Source organism: Ovis aries, chromosome X (genome assembly GCF_016772045.2).
Source record: "Ovis aries strain OAR_USU_Benz2616 breed Rambouillet chromosome X, ARS-UI_Ramb_v3.0, whole genome shotgun sequence".
NCBI lineage: Eukaryota > Metazoa > Chordata > Mammalia > Artiodactyla > Bovidae > Ovis > Ovis aries.
The window spans coordinates 128,843,855-128,868,357 of NC_056080.1; the positions used below are offsets into that span (position 1 = coordinate 128,843,855).

At 42.4% G+C, this 24,503-nt stretch overlaps 1 protein-coding gene across 1 annotated transcript; it reads left to right on the top strand.

The window, feature by feature from the left end:
* The first annotated feature begins 263 nt into the window (after positions 1-263).
* Positions 264-22,254, top strand: LOC105601901 (nuclear RNA export factor 3-like). Its single transcript, XM_027963494.3, is given in 19 exon segments — positions 264-321; positions 15,798-15,954; positions 16,175-16,328; positions 16,950-17,033; positions 17,140-17,244; positions 17,368-17,448; positions 17,744-17,863; positions 17,980-18,087; positions 18,235-18,341; positions 18,894-18,933; positions 19,294-19,343; positions 19,405-19,500; positions 19,601-19,708; positions 19,829-19,887; positions 19,991-20,106; positions 20,203-20,245; positions 20,774-20,846; positions 21,399-21,533; positions 22,008-22,254. Coding segments are annotated over 19 exon segments (1,695 nt in total). The 3' UTR covers positions 22,009-22,254.
* Positions 22,255-24,503: the final 2,249 nt, after the last annotated feature.

The following is a 24,503-nucleotide window of genomic DNA, read 5'->3' on the forward strand; positions in this document are numbered from 1 at the left end:
CATGTATCATAGAGCTAAAAAGTGGCTGAGAGACTTCACCATGGCTCCACTTTTCAGGAAATGAGAGGTAGGAAGCAGTCACAGACAAGAAAACAGGCACCAATAAAGGGTCTGGATCTAGAGTGCAGTCTGTGATGTTAGACTCTGTTCTACTTGGTTCAGGTTAGGTGACCTGGGACAAGTGGCTTTTTATCCCCAAGTCTCACTTCTCTGCTCTGCTCTATGAGTACAATAAACCCTACCCTGAAATCTACCCTGGTGTGATGGTTCAAGGGTCAAAGGTGATCTGCCTCCCTGAAGGAAGAATTAGAGAAATGAAAGGTAAGTCTTAGGAAAAGATCCAAGATGGAACCTGGAGAGATATCATATGGAGAATACCCTGCCCCCCAAAAGAGGGAATTAAAGGTGATACAATGAGTACACCTAACACATGGTTAATGTGAGCCCCATAGAGAAGGAACGGGAACAGGGGAGAAGTCGTATTTGAAGAGAACTTGGTTGAGAAGTTTCCAAATGTATCAAGATATCAACTTAGGATAACAATATTAATAGGAGGACTTCCTTTGTGATTCAGTGATTAAGAATCCACCTGCCAATGCAGGGGACACATTCAATCCCTGGTCTGGGAAGATTCCACATGCCTCAGGACAACTTAGGCCCTGTGCCACAGAAACTGAACCTGCGTTTTAGAGCCTATGAGCCAAAACTACTGAAGCACATGTGCCCTAGAACCTGTGCTCTGCAACAAGAGTGCAACAAGAGAAGCCACCGTAATGAGAATCCTGTGCATTGCAACTAGATAGTAGTCCCTGCTCATTGCAACTAGAGAAATCCCTCACCCAGCAGCAAGTCCCAGCACAGCCAGAAATAAATAATCTACTTTTAAAAGACCAATATTAATAAGACAAAAAATATGCTTTAAGGGAAAACATCCTTAAAAGAAAAGACATTCATTTCATCATCATGTAACAAAAACTCAGAAAATTTGTGACCTAACGATCCAAACTAAAGAAATATTATAGGCTCTTCTTTGGGCAGAAGAAATATCACCCTAGGTGGAGCCACACAGATACAGGAAAGACAGACGAATGACATTTGTGAATATGGAGGCAAATTTAAATGAGTATTGACTATATAACACAATGATAATAATTTAAATATACAGAGAATGAAAATGCATGACAAGACATGTGGAAGGAGTTTGTGGAATCAAAGTGTCTCAAAGCCCCATAACTGAGCAGCTTTAGGGAACTAATTAACTAATATTAGACTGTGAAAAAGCAAAAATGTACATTGTAATCTGAAGGGTGAACACTACAAGAATAGCAAAAGAATGTTTACTTAGATAACCATGCAAAGTAATGATTTGATAGTTAAAAAATATTGACCATATCAAAAGAAAAGAAAGGAAAAGGAACTTAGAAGAGGCAACAATGAATATACAGTACCATGATATACATAAACCAAATTATATCTATTTTTATTTTAAAAGATTCAGGCAAAACACTCCAAACAGAAAGGCAGATTTTTATCAGACTGGACAAGAAACCTTTCATCAAATACTCCTGAAAAGAGACATATGCAACATTTAATCATCAGGAAAATTAGAAAATAACAAAACTGCAAAATGTACAGCTTTTCACATTAACCTCAGAAAACTGGTATAACCATATCAGTAAAAGAAAAGGTACACTTTCAAAGGGAAATGCCTTTATGATAACAGGTTCAGTGCAAGAAGATAGTAATACAAATTCTAAATTTGTATGCCTCTGAAAGCCAGCATACAAAGCAAAAACTGACAGAAATAATGGAAAAATCCACAGTCACAGTGGGAAATTTTAACACATCTCACTGAGTGACACAGAAAATGACAGACAAAATCTCAGCTAGAGGGAGAGGATTTCAAAATATGACTTAAACAAATTTATTTAATTGACGTCGAACAATGCACATGACTACTCATCAGACATTCCAGAATATATCACATCCCCGGCAATAAAGCCTCAAGAAGCTTCTAGGGGCTAATACAATTTACCCTAACTGTTAATGTAGCATCCAGTAGTAATGCTGGGGTTTCTGCCCCTCCCCCACCTCTAGTATAAATTCAGAGAATACTAGTTTATCTAATCCTACCATCCACCTAGGTGACCCTCGCCACTCCCCAAACCCTAGACCTGAGACGGTAACATGACTCATGCCTTCTCCTTAGCCAGGGAAAAATTCACGTCAGCAATGGCCATTTTTGTCGGAGGGGAGGTTTACCACGTGGAAGCGAGAAGGGTAGTGTAAGAGCCCACTTGGCCCATTTCCTCAAGAGACTGGAACAGAGTCAGTCTGGGCTCTCTCCCCCCTTTCCCTGAGGGACAGTCAACTGGTTGGGGGTCCTGTGGTTTGGGGTGGGGGAGGGAACCCAGAACCCTTCCTGCTTTGCGGGGATCTGAAGAGAAGGTCTCATGCAGACCACTCACCCATAGGGTGGCCTGAAGGCAGAGATCTGTCACCACCGTCCTCACAGGCTGCCCTGGAAGAGAATCTGCGGTCTGGGGCTGGAAGTTTGTAGAATTAAGGAAAACTGCTGAGGGAAGAGACTGCGAGCCCCAAACAACTTCCTCACAGCCACACAAACAAGATGGCGTCCCAACAGGAAGTCCTTTCCCCAAGGTCGTAGAGGAGGAGAGTCTTGGGGGCCAGAGGAGACTTAACTTCCTGTTATCGCTGCCCTCTGAGTTGGCTACCAGTGTAACATCCGAGGAACTGTTTCCAACAGTACCACCCATGTAGAGGAGGCCAGTTAGAGTCAGGAGGCTTATGGATCTTGATACTTGTAGCTACAAATACAGAGAACTCTCTGTGCCAGACTCTGCATCAGCTACGTTACACTGTGTTCCTTCATTCTGCAGACCCAGAGAACTGGGAGGGCCAGCAGTAGGAAACGCTCTGCCTTGCTACATTACATCTGTTCTTTCATGTATTCCTCACAAGGGGACTTTGATACCAGAATCATCAACTTTCCAAGGTTGCTGAGGCTTATTGAGGTGCTGCACTTGTTTAGGGTCATTCAGATGCTACTGGGAGAAACAGGCCGGAATTGAGCTCCATGGAATGGAAGATGCCTTCTTGAAGCATAGCTTTACTAAATACTTGGTGTAATATAGGGGTTTTTCTGAAGTTTATGCAAGTGAAGTGAAGGCGCTCAGTCGTGTCCGACTCTTTGCGACCGCATGAACTGTAGCCTATCAGGCTCCTCCGTCCTTGGGATTTTCCACGCAAGATTGCTGGAGTGGATTGCCATGTCCTTCTCCAGGGGATCTTCCTGACCCAGGAAACGAACCTCGGTCTCCCGCATTGCAGGCAGACGCTTTACCGTCCGAGCCACCACCTGACTATTCTAAAAATAATCAGGTGGCTAGAATTAACTCTAATCCATTCCAGAGAGATCATACCAAAACAACCACACACACACACACACACACACACACACACACACACACACACACACACACACACACAAAACCTTGAAAATAAAATAAAAAGGAAATACCAAACAGAACTTGGTGGGTCACTGCAATGACAGTAGAAAAAAAAAAAATTAGTCTTTCCTTTAAAAAAAATGTAGTCAATGTAGGCAGATATCCTCTAGTGCAGGGGTCCCCAGCTCCTGTTGGGAACTGGGTTGCACAGCAGAGGGTGAGCCTAGGGGGAGTGAGCAAGGGAAGCTTCATCTGCTGCTCCCCACAGCTCCCCGTTGCTCACTTTACTCTCTGAAACAGTGCCTCCGTTAGAGCCAGAACTGTAGATATGAAAGTTTCAAATCAGAGGGTTTCTAAAGAAGAAAGGAAAAGCCCGGGCTCTAGTTCATGAGCTAGAATTTTCTGGAATTTTTAATATCTTCCTTCCCAGTTCTCTGTGCCCTGAAAGAGGTACAATGCCTGAGAGAGATGAAGAAAATCTACACACGAGTGTGTGAACATCTGAGGTGAGGGAAATGTAAGACCCAAATGCATAGGAGTACACAGATACATTGTCAAGTCAACAGTTGAAAAAGTTGCCTTTTATTAAACAACCACATGTGAACATTTTTATAACATGGAAATATATTGGACCTTTTGGTTAATTAGTTGTTGTTTTCAAGTGTTCCTCTGAACAAATTAGCCTAATCAGAAATTCTCAAACATTGAAAATGTATACTTAGAAACTAAAATTTTTCTCAACCTTCCATCTACAGGATCACCTTATCATGACCCACACGTACCCAAGGTATCCAATGTAAAATAATGAGTGCAGATTTTCCAGATGTGTTTCTCTTTTGGTAGTGCATATACCTATCTTAGTTTTCCCTGGTGGCTCAGATGGTAAAGCGTCTGCCTACAATGGGGGAGACCTGGGTTTGATCCCTGGGTTGGGAAGATCCCCTGGAGAAGGAAATGGCAACCTACTCCAGTACTCTTGCCTGGAGAAACCCATGGACGGAGGAGCCTGGTAGGCTACAGTCCAGGGGGTCGCAAAGAGTCGGACCCAACTGAGCGACTTCACGTTCACTTTCACGTTCATACCTGTCTTAAAGGATTTGTATAGGTATGTAGTTCTAGATTGGAGAAGGCAATGGCACCCTACTCCAGTACTCTTGCTAACTATAATATTGTTTATAATTTTCAATTACAGGGACTTCTCTGATGGTCCAGTGGTTAAGATTTTGCACTCCCAATCCAGGGGCACTGGTTTGATCCCAGGTTGGGGAACTAAGATCACACATGCCACAAGGTGCAAAAACAAATAAATAAAATAAAAATTTAAGTTATGTAAGTAAATGTGTGCAAATAAAATTTTAATTTATTATGACATCTTCAGATTTTCATTTCTTCAGTTAATGGTTTGGCATATTTCCAGATGTTTACTGAAAAAGCATTTTGTTTTTTAGATGAACTGGCTTATTTGTGGTTATTTTTGTCTTTTCTTTATTGATTATCAGAAATCCTGTTTGCTCTTGCACATGAACGCAAAAGCTGTAATACTGTTTGAAATGTTGTCTCCAAACTTTTCAATCTTTTGCATTTTTTTCATTTGACAGTGAAGAAATTCCTTTAATTTTCGTGGATATTTTTAAATACAAAAATAAAGGGCTTCCCAGATGGCACAAGTGGTAAAGAACCTGCCTGTTAGTGCAGGAGACACAAGAGACATGGGTTCGGCCCCCGGGTCATGAAGATCCCTTGGAAGAGGGCATGGCAACCCACTCCACTCTTCTTGCATGGAGAATCCCAATGGACAGAGAAGATTGGCAGGCTATAGTCCATAGGGTCGCAGAGAATCAGACGCGACTGAAACAATTGAGTGTGCATGGCTGAAAAAATGAGTAATGCATAGGGTTGCATCAAGTACTAGTCCGCTGGGAATTCTAGATTCAAAGACTTGAGGGCCTCGTGACAAAATGGAAAAGAGCTTTAGCCCCAAATCTACATTGATTAATAATGGGGAAAATATTTGAATCTGTGTTTGCTTACACAAGATACTACGTAAAGTGCATCTGGCCGAATATAACTCCATAAATGACCATTTCCTTCCCTCCACGGAGGCTAATTGCCTCCGCTTCAACCTGAGCCTCACACAAATCCTTCAGGACACTTCAATCTCTGGGGCCCTATATTCAGGGACTGGATTTCACCTATGTCATCTTCAAGACCAAGACATGGGGGAGAAGGTTGTTTGAGGACTCTATCAACATGCCATTGACACCAGGACGACCAAAACTAGATATGAGACGCAAGAAAAGCTTAGGACTCTGTTACAAAATTAATTAGAGCAATTGAGGTGAAGTTGTGAAAAGCCCATGTCTCTCCCAAACAAAAATGTCACGTATAAAGTAAGTCAAATTATTGGCAAAATATTTGGAACATATTTTAGAGCACATGTTTTATACTATATGATATAAATAAATCTGCTCAGTAAAGAGGGTCATTTAAAGTCTCTTAAAAACTTGAACGAGAACTATGATTCACAAACATATAAAGATCAAACAAATACAAAAACAATTATATACGGAAGTATATATGAATGTACATATATTTACATATGTATATTTATATAAACATACATATATACATCAACATACATATATACATACAGAACATAGTATATACACATACTGTGAACAAAATTTGGAAGAACAGATATGCTCATGTAAATTTACTTATTTAATATTGTACACAGAGAAATATATCTGGGGAACAAAGTAAATTACCAAGAATATATTTCTTGTATGGAAAAAGATTAATAAAACATAAAAATATACTGCATCTATTGTATACACATCCCTGCATTTCATTAGTTTTGAAAAGAAAGATATTGATTTGAAGTCAGAAAAGTAAATAATGTAAATTTTTATAATATTATAGGATATAACTAGTTGTGAATTTCATTTCAAAAAATAATTTACGTGGCTTAACTGTGTGTGTATGAATCGATTTTTTTTTCACATTACACTTGTCTCTTAATGACATGTATATCGGTTTCCTGTCAGAACAGGGAGGGAGATGCTGAAGCAAAGTTCTTGCCACTAGATTTAATGTACATGGGCTCTGACTCACCCTTACTGCTTCCTTGACCATAAAATCCTACCAGATATTTCCTGGTGATGGGCATCTTGCTCCTTTCCTCCTTCTAAGGCTTTTATTCCAGATATGTTCACCAGGTGGCACAGATCTCCAGTTTTTGAATTTTATCCAGTGAGAAGTGCTATTTGGGAAAAGGAATGAAAAATGTTTTAAAAGTTGCTTTGCATTGCGAGTAGTGGGAGAGTATATAAAATAAATTCGTGCTCAAAGTGCTTTGCCTAACAATTTTCTTCTCCTCTGTGGTTTCCCAGATAGAAATCATAGTACTAATATGACTCTTAGAGAACGACTGGTTAGTATATGCCTCTGGTTTCCCAGATAGAAATCATAGTAATAATATGACTCTTATGCCTGAGGCGGGAGCAAGGAAGGCAGAAGGGGTTCCTGTACATCTCTCTACAGCTGTCCTGTTAAGGTTCACAAGGTTTTTCCCTGAGTGATAGACTGATGGGTAAGGGATTTCCACTCTGGATTTTCCAAAGGGATGAACCAGATGACAGGGTATTTCCTTCCTGTCATATTTGGCTCGTCTCCACCCTTTCCTCTTTTGCTGGCTAAAGCCTCCTTAACCTCAGATCTCAGCTTCAAGATCACTTCATGTGAGAAGTCCCAGACACACCCTACTGGTTTGATTACCACTCGGCATATAATGGGGGGCTTCCCTGGTAGGTCAGATGGTAAAGCGTCTGCCTACAATGCGAGAGACCTGGGTTCGATCCCTGGGTTGGGAACATCCCCTGGAGAAGGAAATGGCAACCCACTCCAGTATTCATGCCTGGAAAATCCCATGGACCAAGGAGCCTGGTGGGCTACAGTCCACGGGGTCGCAAAGAGTTGGACACGACTGAGCAAATTCACTTCACTTCGCTTCAGGCATATAATGACTCCACCACATTTGCCATCTCCAGACACACTTTGCATGTGAAAGGGGACCAAAGGCTGCGAGCTCACCAGTTTTCAGAGGCTGTAGCATCACATAGTGGACTTCAGATGCTGAAGTTTTCAAATATCTTGTCTGAAGAGTCACCTAAAGTTCACTGTTCCACTTTGAAGGGGGATGCTGGGAACACTTCAGCAAAGGAACTGCAGCATTGTTCCTCAGACAAAAAGCAGACTCTGTATTTCTGAGAACCTGTGGCAGCTGGGGATTGTTGCTCCTTCTGAAAAAGAGCCATGGAAAAGAGTAATGTATTGACAGTCTGTCATTTTTCGTGGATTGGTTTTGCATGGCAAAAACCAAATGAATCTTCCAGAGGTAGAATTGCAAGTCTTAAAATTTTTGAATAATTTGTTTTGTGGAATACTCTTAATTAGATTTCAAAATATTTAAATGAGCTTTGAAAATAATAAAGAAAAAAACTAAGGAAGGAAGAAAAATGTTCCATTAACCTCTGATGAGATATCACTATTTTTATATTCTCATTAATTATGTACATAAAATGACACCGGCTTAGCTTTAATCTACATATAGCATTTAATCCTTTTGACATAACCACAAACTCCACATTGTGATCCATTCCTTATAGGTGACAAAACTGAGCCTCAGCCAGACCTGACTGAGACGAAAGCCTCTGGGTGACCTTTACTGCCTTGTGATTTCAATAAATCCTGACAAGGACCGTATGAAGGAGAGAGTGGTCACTCCCTGGATGGGGAACCTGAGGTCTGGGACCTACTTTAATGGCCTGCACTGCCGCACGTCATGCTCCTACTCACTGGCTGGTTCCAGACTGGGACCCTCGCCTTCTGAACCTAAACTTTATTCTTCCTACCAATTCACTCAGCCTTGCCTCAATTATAGATACAAGTATACGTTGGAAATATTGTGAATTGGTTGCACACCATTGCAAGAAAGCCCATATTGCAACAAAGTGAATAACATAAACTTTTTGGCTCTCCATGTCTTATAAAAATTATGTTTATACTGTACTGTAGACTATTAAGTGTACAAGAGCGTTGTCTAAAAAGCAAAGTACATATCTTCATTAAAAATACTTGATTGCTGAAACTTGCTAACAAATATCTGAAAGTTTAGAGAGCCCTAAGCTTTTGGCTGGTGGGGGGGTCAGGCATGTGTTTTGATGGCTGCTGACTGATTAGGGTGGTGGCTGTTGAAGGTTGGGGTGGCCATGGTAATTTCTTTAAATGAAACAACAGTAACGTTTGCTGTATCAATTGACTCTTCTTTTTCAGAAATAATTATTAGCATGCAGTGTTGTTTGTTAGCTTTTTACCCACTGAAGAATTTCGTTCAAAATTGGAGTCTATCCTCTCAAAACCTGCCACTGTTTTATCTAATATTCTGAATTATGTAATATTCTAAATCCTTCGTTGTCATTTCAAAAATCTTCACAGCATCTCCATCAAGGGTAGATTCCTTTCAAGAAACCACTTTCTTCACTCCCATAAGAAACGGCTCCTCGGGGTTAAAGTTGTATCATGAGATTGCAAAAATGCATTCAGATGTTCAGGTCCCTTTTCTGTTTCTAGTTCTCTTGCTATTTCCTGAAACCATAAAACTCCCAGGTGAGAATATAAGAAAAAGCTCCTTGGCATTGGTCGTGGCAATGATTTTTAGATATATCACAAATGCACAAGTAACAAAAGCAAAAATCAACAAGTGGGACCACAAAACAAAACATCTTGCACAACAAAAGAAACAGTCAACAAAATAAAAAGGTAACCTGTGGAATTGGAGAAAATCTTTGTAAACTGTGTGTATAACATGCAATTTATTTTCAAAATATGTAAGGAAATCATACAACGCAATATAGAAAACTCTGAGTAAAATTTGGCAAATGACCTAAAGAGATATTTTCCCAAAGATTGTATATAAATGGTCAACATGTATATGAAAAGGTGCTCAATATCATCACAATTGCATAAAGAAGAATAAAATACCTAGAAACAGATTTAACAAATGAGGCGAAACACCTCTATAGTGCAAACAGTAAGACACTGGTGAAAGAAAATGAAAGAGGCACAAATAAATGGAAAGATATTCCATCTGATGGATTGAAGATCTTAATGTTGTTAGAATGACCATAATACCAAAGTAATCTACAGATTCAAACAGTCTTGAACAATCTTGATGTTCACTGGAGTCATCAGAGATTCCTGAAAGAGAAACTAGGCCTGGGACAGTGGGCAAGACTTAAGGAGGGGTGGATGGAAGGGAGGAGATGGGGAGTTGACTCTGACTGGAGTGAAGAGTGGGGGCTCCCAGGTGAGCAGATAAGGCCGAGAGGTAACTGATGGGACACTCCTGGGGACTGAGGCTCTCTGGGTGTAGGACTGACTGGGGAAGGACCATATTTGCTTCCATGGACACTACACAGCCCCTTCATACACTGAAATGGCACAACGATGGTGAGGAGTAAAGTGCCCCACATGTCTGTCACTGGTCCACAGAGCAGAGACGGACCAGGTCCACTGAGAGTAGGGAAACTGTGCTGATACTCAGTTCCCTGAACCTCCTTTAAAGTAGGAAGCGGACATAAAGGGGAAGAATTCAGGCATAAAGGGGAAGAGATGCCCCATGCCATCTGGAAAATATACACCCGCTTTAATTTCTCTCTGACCCCAGATCCCAGGGACTCCATCTGCCAGTGAGGTCCTACCTGCCTCCTGGAGTCACATTCTTAGCCAGAACATTCCGTCTACCTGCTAGCTCTCCCCACACTCTGGTTTGCTCCATCTCTGCATGGTCGCTGACATCACTCAGGCTTTTCTCCTCCTTTGTTGTCTCAACTCCTTTCATCAGCTCAGTGAGGTGCATCACAGCACAGCACTGCTGTGACAGTTCAGTTCAGTTCAGTTCAGTTCAGTTCCATCGTTCAGTCGTGTCCAACTCTTTGTGACCCCATGAACCGCAGCACGCCATGCCTCCCTGTCCACCACCAACTCCTGGAGTCTACCCAAACTCATGTCCATTGAGTTGGTGATGCCATTCAACCATGTCATCCTCTGTCGTCCCCTTCTCCTGCTGCCCTCAATCTTTCCCAGCATCAGGGTCTTTTCCAATGAGTCAGCTCTTCATATGAGGTGGCCAAAGTATTGGAGCTTCAGCTTCAGCATCAGTCCCTCCAATGAACATCCAAGACTGATCTCCTTTAGGATGGACTGGTTGGATCTCCTTGCAGTCCAAGGGACTCTCAAGAGTCTTCTCCAACACTGCAGTTCGAAAGCATGAATTCTTCGGCGGTCAGCTTTCTTTATAGTCCAACTCTCACATCCATACATGACCACTGGAAAAACCATAGCCTTGACTAAATGGACCTTTGTTGGCAAAATAATGTCTCTGCTTTTGAATATGCTATCTAGGTTGGTCATAAGTTTCCTTCCAAGGAGTAAGTGTCTTTTAATTTCATGACTGCAATCACCATCTGCAGTGTTTTTGGAGCCCAGAAAAATAAAGTCAGCCACTGTTTCCCCATCTATTTGCCCTGAAGTGATGAGACCAGATGCCATAATCTTTGTTTTCTGAATGTTGAGCTTTAAGCCAACTTTTCCACTCTCCTCTTTCACTTTCATCAAGAGGCTCTTTAGTTCTTCACTTTCTGCCAAAAGGGTGGTGTCATCTGCATATCTGAGGTTATTGATATTTTCCCCAGCAATCTTGATTCCAGCTTGTGCTTCCTCCAGCCCAGTGTTTCTTATGATGTACTCTGCATATAGGTTAAATAAGCAGGGTGACAATATACAGCCTTGACATACTCCTTTTCCTATTTGGAACCAGTCTGTTGTTCCAGTTCTAACTGTTGCTTCCTGACCTGCATATAGGTTTCTCAAGAGGCAGGTCAGGTGGTCTGTATTCCCATCTCTCTCAGAATTTTCCAGTTTATTGTGATCCACACAGTCAAAGGCTTTGGTATAGTCAATAAAGCAGAAATAGATGTTTTCTGGAACTCTCTTGCTTTTTTGATAACCCAGCTGATGTTGGCAATTTGATCTCTGGTTCTTCTGCCTTTTCTAAAACCAGCTTGAACATCTGGAATTTCACGGTTCACGTATTGCTGAAGCCTGGCTCGGAGAATTTTAAGCATCACTTTCCTAGCGTGTGAGATGAGTGCAACTGTGCGGTAGTTTGAGCATTCTTTGGCATTGCCTTTCTTTGGGATTGGAATAAAAGGTAACTTAGATTACAATAATATGAACTGAGTGACTTATCACACCTCCACCCCACCTCACCCCCACCTTCTGAAAACACATATACACAAAACACACATTACCAGAAGAGAAACACTTCAGTAAAATGTGCACCAATCCTTTTACATTGGATGTCTTGGGTATCTGTGAGTCATAGTGAAGGGATCATGTAGGTGTAAGGTACAGAATCATGTGAGTTTCTAAGAATATATTTTTAATGTTTCAAATTTTATGACTAGGCTAATTTGTCAAGAGGAACACTTGAAAATAACTAATAACTAATTGACAGAAAAGTTCATATATTTTCATGTTATAAAAATATTCATATGATAATGTTTCACAAAAAGTCAAAATTTTCATCTTTTCAGTTGACAGTGTATCTGTGTATTTGTATGCATTTCTGCCTTACACTTCCCTCACCTCAGATGTTCACACCCTCTTGTGAGGGTTTCTTCACCTCTCTCGGCCTTGGAAATCCTCTTTCAGGGCATAGAGATCTGGGGGGGAGGGGTGGAAATGCTGGAAAATTCCAGAAGATATTACAATTTCCAGAAAGTTCTGGTTCATGAACTGGAGCCCAGGCTTCTCCCTCCTTCTCTCTTTAGAAACCCGTCTGATTTGGAGCTTTCAGAGCTTACAGTTCTGGCTCTAAGGGAGGGCGGGATGGTTCAGACAGTAAACCTAATGGTGGGGAGGTGCAGATGAATCTTTTCTTGCTTGCTTGCCAGTCCTCTGCTCACCTCCTACTGTGAGGTCCTGTTCTTTAGCAGGCCTGGGACTGGTATCTTTCCGTGGCCCAGGGGTTGGGGACGACCGCATTAGGGGATGTCTGCCTACATTGATTATATATTTTTAAAGAAAGGATATGGTTTAGTTTTTTTTCCCCTACTGTCATTACAGTGACCCATCAAACTCTGTTTTGTATTTTCTTTATACTTTCAAGGTTTTTTGTTTGTTTGTTGTTATTGTTGCTTTCATATGATTCTCTGGAATGTGTTAGATTTAATTTTAGCCATTTGATTATTCTTAGAATGGTCAGGTACTTTGCATAAACTTCAGAGAACCCCCTATATTGCACCAAGTATTTAGTAAAGCTATGCTTCAACAAGTCGTCTTCCATTCCGTGGAGTTCAGTTTCAGCCTGTTTCTCCCAGTAGCATCTGAATGACCCTAGACAAGTGTAGTACCTCAGTAAGCCTCAGCAACCTGGGAAAGTCAATGATCCTGGTATCAGAGTCTCCTCGTGAGGAAAACATGAAAGAGCAGATGTAATGTAGCAAGGACAGAGCGTTTCCTACTGGGGCCCTCCCAGTTCTCTGGGTGTGCAGAATGAAGGAACACAATGTAATGTATGCCAGAATCTGGCATAGGGAGTTCTCTGTGTTTGTAGCCACAAGTATCAAGATCCCCTAAGCCTCCTGATTCTAGTTGGCCTCCTCTGACTGGGTGGTACTGTTGGAAAGAGTTCCCTGGATGTTAGGCTGGTAGCAAACTCAGAGGGCAGTAATTACAGGAAGTTAAGTCTCCTCTGACTCCCAGGGCTCTCCTCCTTTATGCCCTTGGGGAAGGGACTTCCTGTAAGGACTCCATCTTTCATGACCCTGAGAATTTGGAGCCTGCTGTTTCCTTGCTTGCCAGCGTTCCTTGATATTCTCCAAACCTCTGGCTCCAGACCCACACAGTCCCTTCTAGAGCAGCCTGTGAGGACAGTGCTGACAGATCTCTGCTTTCAGGCCATCCTATGGGTGAGTTGGTCTGCATGAGACCTTCTCTTCAGATCACAAAGCAGGAAGAGTTCTGGGTTCCCTACCCTGTTCCAACCCACAGGACCCCAACCAGCTGACCCTCCTATAGAGAAAGCAGGGAGAGGGCCAAGGCTAATTAATTTCCACTCCGAGGAAATGGGCCAGGTGGGCTCTGACACCCATCTTCATTCTACATGGAAAATATCCCAACGTATGGATATTTTTTCCCTATTTAAGGAAAAAGCCTGAGTCATGTAGCTTAGGGCTTGGAGATGGGGGGTGGTAACCTAGGTGAGGGGTGGGGTTCGTAGAAACTACCATTCTTTAGATTAATAATAGAGGTTGAAGAGTAAGAAAATCCACCATTACTACTTCCATTAGAAGAATAGAATCTTCTAATAGAATCTTCTATTAACTAGCCAGGGTAAATTATATTAGTCCATAGACACTTCTTGAAGCTTGATTTATTTTCCAGCATATGATTGATTCTGCAATATTCCATCAGAGTTCCTATGTATGTGGGTGGGTCTATGTCAGTTAAATTCATTTGTTAATGTATTTGTCATATTTAAAAATCTTCACCCTCTAGCTTAATTTTGTGGGTTTTTTTTGCCTTAATTTTCCACTTCATTTGTCACTAGGTGAGCTGTGTTAAAGTTTCCCACTGTGACTTTTGTTTTGTCCATTCTCTATTTCTGTCAGTACTAGTTTTCAATATTTTGGCTTTGATTTAAGGCATGCATTTAGAATTTTGTGTTAATATCTTCTTATAGCATTGCCTCTGTTAGCATAAGAAAATTTCTCTTTCTCTTGTAATGTTTTCTTTTTCTTAAAGTCTACATTTTCTTTTGGTATAATATGGTTATACCAGCTTTCTGTAGGTTCATGTGGAGAAGGTATATAGTTTTCCATTTTTTATTTTCAAATTTTCTAGATGATTAAATTTTGCATGTGTCTTTTTTCAAGAGTATTTGATGGAAGGTTTCTTCTCTCATCTGATAACAGTTTTTTGTTTGTTGGTTTTTTTTTTAGTAATATTTAGTCTGAATCTTTTAATGTAAAAAAAGATGTAATTTGATTTTCATATGTCATATTAATGTATATATACATATGTATTTTCCTCTTCTAAATTCCTTTGAAATGATTAATATTTTAACTATGAAAATTGTTACCACATGTGGCTAGATTGTTAAACATTCTTTTGCAATTCTTGCAGTAATTACCCTTCAGATTACAATGGATATTTTTGCCATTTCATAGTCTGATATTAGCTAATTAGTTATTTAAAACTACTGGGAGAATTATGGTACCTTGAGACACTTTGATTCTGTATACTCCCTCCAAACATATTGTCACGTGTTTTCATTCTCCCTATATTTAAATTCCCAGAAGAAATTAGTATCATTGTGTTATATAGTCAGTAGTCACTTAAAGTTGCTCACACATTCACAAATGGCATTAGGCTTTCTTTCCTGTATCTATGTGACTCCACCTGGGAAGTTATTTCTTCTGCCTGAAGAATAACATATAAATTTTCTTTAGTTTGAATCTTTTGACCACAAATTTTCGGAGTTTTTGTTGCATGATGATGAAATGACCATAATTTCTTTTAAAAATATTTTTCCTTAAAAATACTTTTAATCCAATTAATATTATCTTTTATTGATATCTTGCTACTTTTGGAAACTTTTCAACCAAGTTCTCATCAGCTACCATTTCTCCACTCTCTTCCTCTCCTCCTCTCTGGCACTCACATTAACTGTGTGTTAGGTATACTCCTAGCATCACCTGTAATTCTCTACACCTCTCTTTTGATATTCTCCATATTATATCTCTCCAGACTCCATTCTGGATCTTTTCATCAGACTTATCATTCATTTCTCTAATTCTTCCTTCAGGGAAGTGGATCACCTCTGACCTTTGAATCATCACACCATGGTAGATTTAAGGGTATGTTTTAATGTCCTCCTAGAGCAGAGCAGAGAACTGAGACTTGGGGATGAAATGCCACTTTTCCCAGGTCACTTAGCCTGAACCAAGTAGAGCAAAGTCTAACATTTCAGACTACACTCTAGATCCAGACCCTTTCCTCAGTGCCTGTTTTCTTCTTCTGTGACTGCTCCCTACCTCTCATTTCCTGAAAAGTAGAGCCAGAGTGAAGTCTTCCAGATTTTTTTTTAAGCATGAGATGCATTTCTGTTTATCACAAAGTCAGTGATAATTTTTCTTTAGCCATGATGTTTACTGAGGACTTCTGGTACTGGGACCACTGATATGTTGTTGTCAATTTTAGAGCACACCGATGAAGTGAACCCTTTTCAAAGAAGAGCACCAAGCTGGGGTGTTTACCGAAGGCAATACACCTATTGGTCTGAACAGGTCATTTCCCAGCAGCAGCAAGATAGAGATTCAGAAGAAAGTGATGCTTGTATGGACATCCAAGCAAGATAGTAAGTGACCAGTCACCAAGGCTGACATGTACCAACCAGTGAACAACAAAACCTTGTAGTTAAATCTGCCAGTTTTCTATCCAACCTGGAAGATTGAGGAATGATGGGATGAGATTAATGCTTGAACAATCATCATTGTAGCTCTGGTATCATGTGAGAAAATGTAGAGAAGACTTTCCAAGCCTATATGAACCACTTTCTTCTCTCCACTTCCCCACAGTGCTTCCTGTGAACTTCCATCCCATCATCGGAGAAGTAGTTTTCAGAAACAAGATCAAATGCATATTTACATGGAGACAAAACAAAAGCCTCCAGAAAAAAGAACGGGGAGAAACAGACAGGATGAGACCTTGGGGAGCTGGTTCAAGATCATAGTGAGTATCTTGGCTAAATGGACCTAATATGTAGAAGATGATAGAGAGAGTCATGTTGGATTTGTGTAGAGATGCTGGGAACTTTTCTGGGGCAGTGGTGTTGGTAATCAGTCTTGTTCTTACTAGGAGCTATCTTCCTAGATCATCTAAGGGTGAGTTCAGAGAAGCAATAGAAAGGAAACTGATTGCCTGCAAGGAGAAGCATGGGAGAGGTTGACTAAAAGCAAAGGAGGGAACCTACTGCCAGGGAGATGGAGCACTTCACACCAGATCACATATTTGGCTCAAGCTGAGTATGGGAAGAGGTTGAATCTCTGGGGTCCGTGTCAGAGTGACAGGCCAAGTCTACCTCCTATGGATCTCTCGGAAATTTATAAAAGGAAGTACATGTGAAACATATTAAGTCGACTTATTCAGGAAGTGTTTGACTGAAAAGAAAGTTATATAGAAAATCCATGTCTGGTAAAAAAAAAAAAAAGTTAAGATAACAGATATTGTCCTATTTTAAAAAATGATTTAAAGCCTGAAAAAAAGGTCCTAAATCAAGACACAGTTGGGTCTTATGTTAACTGTAAATTGCTTTGTATCCATTCTCTTTCCCATTTGTTTTTTGGCTACTAGATTCCCTTTGGTATAAAATATGATGAGAAGTGGCTGCTGAATTTGATTCAGAAGCAAAGCAGTGTCCCCTTCACTGCATTCGAAGTAAGACAGGACATGGAGATGATGAGACGAAATGGGGTAGATTGCAGGCCCAGAAGGGAAATGGCACTGGTCTCATATTCTGCTTCTGCTGTCACTCTCCCTACAGTTTCACTATGAGAAAATGCAGGCCCAGTTCTTTGTAGAGAACGCCAACATTGCCTGTGCGTTGAAGAATGTCAATGGCAAGATTTTCAATGAGGTTAATGAAAAGGTGTGTGTCAAGGGCGTGATCAGGCCTGACTAGGGACAAGAGGGAAGGGGAGGGTCATGGTCTTGCTTGATCCCATGCACAGATTTCCTGGAGCTTACCCAGCCCCTCTTGTGTTCTCTACAGATATTTATCTTGGTTGAGCCCTGTGAGTCACCCCAGTCTGTGCAGAAGGCGCTGACGTCTGAAAAGGTGGAGCAGATAAAGGTAATGCAGACTCAGCATAAACTGTGCACTCACAGCCAGACCCACTGCTCCCCCCACTCACCCTCAGACTCAGAGCCACTGAACCCCATCCCTAACTCTGCAGCTGACCATGAGCAAACCATAGGATGCCTGCCAGCAATCTCTTGACATCCAGAGACTCCGTTTTGGCCCTGGTATGGCTACAGCAGTAATTGTAGGGCAGGTGAGGGTAGAGGGTCTGTCTGGGTAGAGCACTCAGAGATGGTATCATGGGGAGGGGTTGGTGCTGGGGGTGTTCCAGCTGGGACCCTCTCAGCCTCTGTATCCCTCGTCCTGGCTTCCTGGAGATTTGATGACCTGTGATATTGGAATGACACAAAACTGTAGAAATGGCATGGCTGCTTCCCTACACATCCATCCAGGGATCAGGCCCATGGTGAGGACCAAGGCCCAATGTTGGGACTAATGGTGAGGGAGGGAGAGATTAGGTAGAACAGGCAAATATGTCTCAGGTATTCCCTTCAGGGCCTTCACTCTCTTTCCTCATCATAGTTTTCATTCTTGGACCTGAGCAACAAGAAACCCTACCTGCTGGATGGCTTGTCCACCATTATGGGAAATGCTTCCAATACCCAGAACTTGAACATCTCCAACACTGAGGTGAGTTGGGGCACCCAGATCCTCCCTTGAAAGTAAGGTAGGAGGGCTCATGGGGTGGTAACAGATGAGGGGAGGTGGATTTGTAGGGAAAGGAAGGGTGTGGATGCAGAGATATCTGGTAGATGTGGGGTTTACCCATAATTCCAGGTGAAGGCTGAAGGGCAGATGGACAAGGGTCAACAGCTGGAACCAGAAGGGATGTGTGCAGACAGAAATGCCATGTGTACCAACTTCCCTGATAAGTCAACCAACATAAGGTCACCCTCTGCCTTGTCTCTACATCCCTATATCTCTCTCATCTCTCCCCTCCTCCCCCCACTCTCCCTCTTCCTACCTCTTGAGCCCCACCTTGCTCACCTCCTTGACATAACACCTGGTCATCCCTGAGCTTTGTCCTGACTTGACAGAGTGCTGGACAGCCTGTGATGTAGCAAAGCACTGGGCTCTCCCCCCACTCCCTCTTCTCTCCATAGCCTTCAGGGAGCCCGTGAGGAAGGAAGGGAAGGGAGGCAGGCCTGGCAGACTGAATTTGAAGTGTTGGTCCTTGTGGCACTGGAGAAGGGAGTCAGGACAGTCTGGCTGGGAGCCACCCAGGGGAAAGGAGATGGAAGAGGGAGTGGGAGGAAGGAGTGGAGGGAACAGTTTCCCTCTAGGTCAGTCCATGGAGTGGTGACCAGGGCCCTGGAATGCTAGGATACTGGGTTCTGTGGGGGGCACACAGGGCTGTGATTGCTGTAAGTGACTTGCTCCAATGATGAGGGTCATCTCCACAGTTTCACTGACTTTTCTCTTTTGTCTTGATTTCGGCAAACCATCCTGGAATTGTTCCCTAGGTTACTAAGCTTGGTAAGTGCATTCCTTGATCACAGACTCTGCAAAATAGTATCGATAGTGCCCTCAAACTACTCTGAAATATGTTAGGAGCTGTCCACATTTCATTTTTGAACCTGACCCTTAAATGTCCCGTGGGAGGGAGGTATACCGTTCTCTGTGAGAATCTGAAAAAGCTCTGGATCTTCTTCAGCCATGTACTCCACAGGCTTTGGGGAAACCATGAAGATAACTGAAAATGTAGTCCTGCCACTGACATTTCCAGGACCCTTTCTCCTCTGACCTCAGACCCCCACCCCATCCTGGGCCCATCCTTTTAGCTGATCATCAAGTACCACATCCTGGACTGCACTGCTGACTTCTTCCCTCCTCCAGGATGGCCAGGAGACACTCTCAGGTTCTAAGTGTGCTACTGAAGCTCCCAAGTTCTTATCAACGTGCAAGGTGAGCACATTGGATCTAGCAGGGTCCTAGGTGGTACATGAGGGTGTGTCAGCCCTTGTCCTGAGGACTTTTTTGATTCCAAGGAAGTTTCTTTGGATTTGATCAGGTGAACAGTCAAATCCTGCAATTCCTGCAGCAGTAAGTATCCCTGGGAATCTGAACAAGGAGAGGGCCAGGACAAGGGAGGCCACCCAAACTCCAGACCAGAGAGACAGACTTTACTCACTGCTTCCCTCAGGTATTACTTGATTCATGACTATGGAAATCGCCAGGGACTGCTGGATTTTTATCACGAGGAGGCCTGCTTCTTCCTGACCATTCCATTCCACCCCAAGGACTCAGGCTTGTGAGTATCACAGCCTAGACTCCTCCCCCAGGCCGTGTGGTTCCCCAGCAGATGCAGGCCAGCTCCTGCTGACACCTATGCTGGCCAGACCACCACTCAAGTTTTCTCTGTGTCTCCTAGAAGCAGTGCGCGCCTGTACTTCAAGGACAACAGGAATACAGAGAAGCTCAAGGACCCCAGTGAGTGTGGTGGAAAAGCTCAGTGGGAAGGGCAGTGAGGGGGCCAATCATCGGGTCCATGGAGTGGCTGCCCTGACTTTCCCTGTCTTCCCCTCCCCCACAGACCTGCGTGTCCAGATGCTGAAACACACCAAACATGACATTGTGCATGCCCTCTGTGCGTTGCCCAAAACTCAGCATGACTTCAGCTCCTTTGTGGTGGACATGTGTTTCCAGACGGTGAGCACCTGCTCCTCGCTTGGTGGTGAGGGGCAGAAAGACGCAGGTGGGAAAGAGGATGAGGGGTGACTGAGTACCTGGTCTCTTCCTTATCAGGAAACGATGGTCAGCTTCTCTGTCAGTGGGGTGTTCAAGGAAGGTGAGTGTGTGTAGCCTGCTCCCCCCAGAGGCCGCGCTGCTCTCTCACCTGGTCAGGGTCCCTCCCACCAGAACTCTTCCTTCCAGATTCCCTCCCCTCTCCTCCCCTCCCCAGCCCTCAGTCTTCCCACAGACAACCCAGGTCTGAACTGCGTCCATGTCTGCCCTGCCCACTCTGGGCATTAGGGACACAGGCTGTGGAGTTTGGTGGCTCCCATACCAGATCCTTACACCGAGAACCTGGGCTACTACTTAATCTCACAGTTTCCGCATAATATCCATCTCTTCGGCAACTGAGAGAAACGCATCCCATGAACTTGTGAAGTGGTTGTCATGGGGACATGTCACTGGGAGCAGACATCTCCTACAGCTGCCGTCCCCATTCCTGACACCCAACTCCCCACGTGAACAGCTGTCCGCTCAGCATGAGTTCACGTCAGACCCTGACTCGGGAATGATGTGGGAGCCTGTAAACACGTGGGGCTCTAAGGGGGTACTCTTGCTTATTGTTTGTTGTTTGTTGTTGAAGTGGAAGGAAGTTCTCAGGGCTGTGTGCGTGCCTTCACCCGGACCTTCATCACTACTCCCACCAGCTCTTCCAGGTGAGAGCCATGTTGTGGGTGGGATGGCCCATCCAGCCTGGGCTCAGGGCCCTGGGCATGTGGTGATGCAGATCTTAGGCTGACTCAGTATTGTGGAAAGCCAGCAGGGAGACCCAAGGAGCAGTCTAGCCTAGTGGTTAGGAAGAGCATGGGCTCTGGAATCAGCTCATGGGTTCTCTCCTTGACCCAGTGCTTTCTCTGTGTGACCTTGGTCAAGTCACATGATCTTTCTGTGACTCTGTCTTCTTCTGAAAATGGGGATCAGACTGTACACTCCTGTACAGTCCTGTACTATAAGGTACTGAGTTACTGTTCAAGGTAAATGTGAAGTTGTCCCTGGGTTGGGGAACAGACTGTCCATTGAGTGAAGCTGGTAGACAATCTCTCTGAAGGTGAGCTCTGTGCGAGGGGCAGAGGAACCAGTCAAGGAGCCTGGGGACAGACACAGGAGGGTATGGAAGGGATCTAGTTGCTGAGTGTTAGTGGGAGCAGTCAGGATTGGGGTGCAGGTGGTCCATCCATAAATTGTCCACATGTGCATTTTTCCTCCAGTCTTTGTATAGTGAATGATGAGCTGTTTGTAAGGGAAGCCAGTCCCAGTGAAGCTCAGCGTCTGCATTCTCCATCCCAGTGCCTACACTGTCGACCACGTTCATGTTCCGCCTCTCCCCTGAGTAGCAGGAAATGGTGTGGGCTTTCTCCATCCAGTGTGGAATCACCTCCAATAGTCTCAGAAGTGACTGCTGGGTTTGCATGGAGTTGGGAGGGAACTGGGAGGAGTGGAAGAGTAATTAATGGGAACTTGAAGGTAAATTTTTTTTCCTTGTTTATTTCAGTTATTTTTACCCTGAACATTTCATTCTTAGTACATAGTAAGCTACTAGTTGTTTTGAGCAGGCTTGAATCATTTTTGTGAGTTTGGTGAATCCTGCACCTGTCTGTATAGACAGTTGGTTTTTCAGGCACTTTTATCTTGATACACTGGGCCTGAGGTTCATTCCACTCTGTATGTCACAGTAGATGTCCAGTGGGGAGCAGGGAAAATCATTGTTCCACAACATACCACCCAAAGATACCCCTTAATGTTTTCATCTTCATTATGTCTTCCTTGAAGTTTGCTTATGTAGGTATATGCATCTATATTTATGTATTTATCTACAGAAAATGAGAGAGAAAAGGAAACCAGAGACAGAAACGAAGAGAAAGAGAGGCATGTGGCCGGATGGGGAAGAGAAGTCCAAGGGTTGATTACTTAATCTTCAATGCCTTGAAACTTGAGCAAGATTAACAGTTAATGTGAAGGAGCCATCCCATCTCATTTTTTACCCTAAAATTTGCCCATGTACTCATTTTCTCTCTTAACCTCTTATTTCTACTGCAAAGTAAAGAGATATTTCAAATGGAATAATGTAAATTTTTTGCTTCTTTTTTTAATATAAATATATTTATTCTAATTGGAGGCTAATTACTTCACAATATTGTGTTGGTTTTGCCATACATCAACATGAATCCGCCACGGGTGTACTTGTGTTCCCCACCCTGAACCCCCCTCCCACCTCCCTCCCCCTACCATCCCTCCGGGTCATCCCAGTGCACCAACCTCAAGCATCCTGTATCATGCATCAAACCTGGACTGGTGTTTTGTTTCACATAGGATATTATACTTGTTTCAATGCCATTCTCACAAATCATCCCACCCTCGCCATCTCCCACAGAGTCCATAAGACTGTTCTATATATCTGTGTCTCTTTTGCTGTCTCATATACAGGGTTATCATTACCATCTTTCTAAATTCCATATATATGCATTAGTATACTGTATTGGTGTTTTTCGTTCTGACTTACTTCACTCTGTATAATAGGCTCCAGTTTCATCCACCTCATTAGAACTGATTCAAATGTATTCTTTTTAATGGCTGAGTAATACTCCACTGTGTATATGTACCACAGCTTTTTTATCCGTTTGTCTGCTGATGGACATCTAGGTTGCTTCCATGTCCTGGCTATTATAAACAGTGCTCCGATGAACATTAGGGTACACGTGTCCCTTTCAATTCTGATTTCCTTGGTGTGTATCCCAGAAGTGGGATTGCTGGGTCGTACGGCAGTTCTATTTCCAGGTTTTTTAAGGAATCTCCACACTGTTCTCCATAGTGGCTGAACTAGTTTGCATTCCCACCAACAGTGTAAGAGGATTCCCTTTTCTCCACACCCTCTCCAGCATTTATTGCTTGTAGATTTTGGATAACAGCCATTCTGATTGGCGTGAAATGGTACCTCATTGTGATTTTGATTTGCATTTCTCTGATAATGAGTGATGTTGAGCATCTTTTCATGTGTTTGTTAGCCATCTGTATGTCTTCTTTGGAGAAATGTCTGTTTAGTTCTGTGGCCCATTTTTTGATTGGGTCATTTATTTTTCTGGAATTGAGTTGCAGGAGTTGCTTATAAAGTTTTGAGGTTAATTCTTTGTCAATTGCTTCATTTGCTACTATTTTCTCCCATTCTGAAGGCTATCTTTTCACCTTGCTTATAGTTTCCTCTGTTGTACAGAAGATTTTAATTTTAACTAGGTCCCATTTGTTTACATTTACTTTTATTTCCAATATTCTGGGAGGTGGGTCATAGAGGATCCTGCTGTGATTTATGTCGGAGAGTGATTTGCCTATGTTCTCCTCTAAGAGTTTTATAGTTTCTGGTCTTACGTTTAGATCATTAATTCATTTTGAGTTTATTTTTGTGTATGATGTTATAAAGTGTTCTAGTTTCATTCTTTTACAAGTGGTTGACCAGTTTTCCCAGCACCACTTGTTAAAGAGATTGTCTTTTCTCCATTGTATATTCTTGTCTTCTTTGTCAAAGATAAGGTGCCCATAGGTGTGTGGATTTATCTCTGGATTTTCTATTTTGTTCCATTGATCTATATTTCTGTCTTTGTGCCAGTACCATACTGTCTTGATGACTGTGGCTTTGTAGTAGAGCCTGAAGTCAGGCAGGTTGATTCCTCCAGTTCCATTCTTCTTTCTCAAGATTGCTTTGGCTATTTGAAGTTTTTTGTATTTCCATACAAACTGTGAAATTATTTGTTCTAGCTCTGTGAAAAATACCTTTCGTAGCTTGATAGATATTGCATTGAATCTATAGATTGTTTCGGGTAGTATACTCATTTTCACTATATTGATTTTTCCAATCCATGAACATGGTATATTTCTCCATCTATTAGTGTCCTCTTTGATTTCTTTCACCAGTGTTTTATAGTTTTCTATATATAGGTCTTTAGTTTCTTTAGATAGATATATTCTTAAGTATTTTATTCTTTTCATTGCAATGGTGAATGGAATTCTTTCCTTAATTTCTCTTTCTATTTTCTCATTATTAGTGTATAGGAATGCAAGGGATTTCTGTGTGTTGATTTTATATCCTGCAACTTTACTATATTCATTGATTAGCTCTAGTAATTTTCTGGTGGAGTCTTTAGGGTTTTCTATGTAGAGGATTGTGTCATCTGCAAACAGTGAGAGTATTACTTCTTCTTTTCCAGTCTGGATTCCTTTTATTTCTTTTTCTGCTCTGATTGCTGTGGCCAAGACTTCCAAAACTATGTTGAATAGTAGTGGTGAGAGTGGACACCTTTGTCTTGCTCCTGACTTTAGGGGAA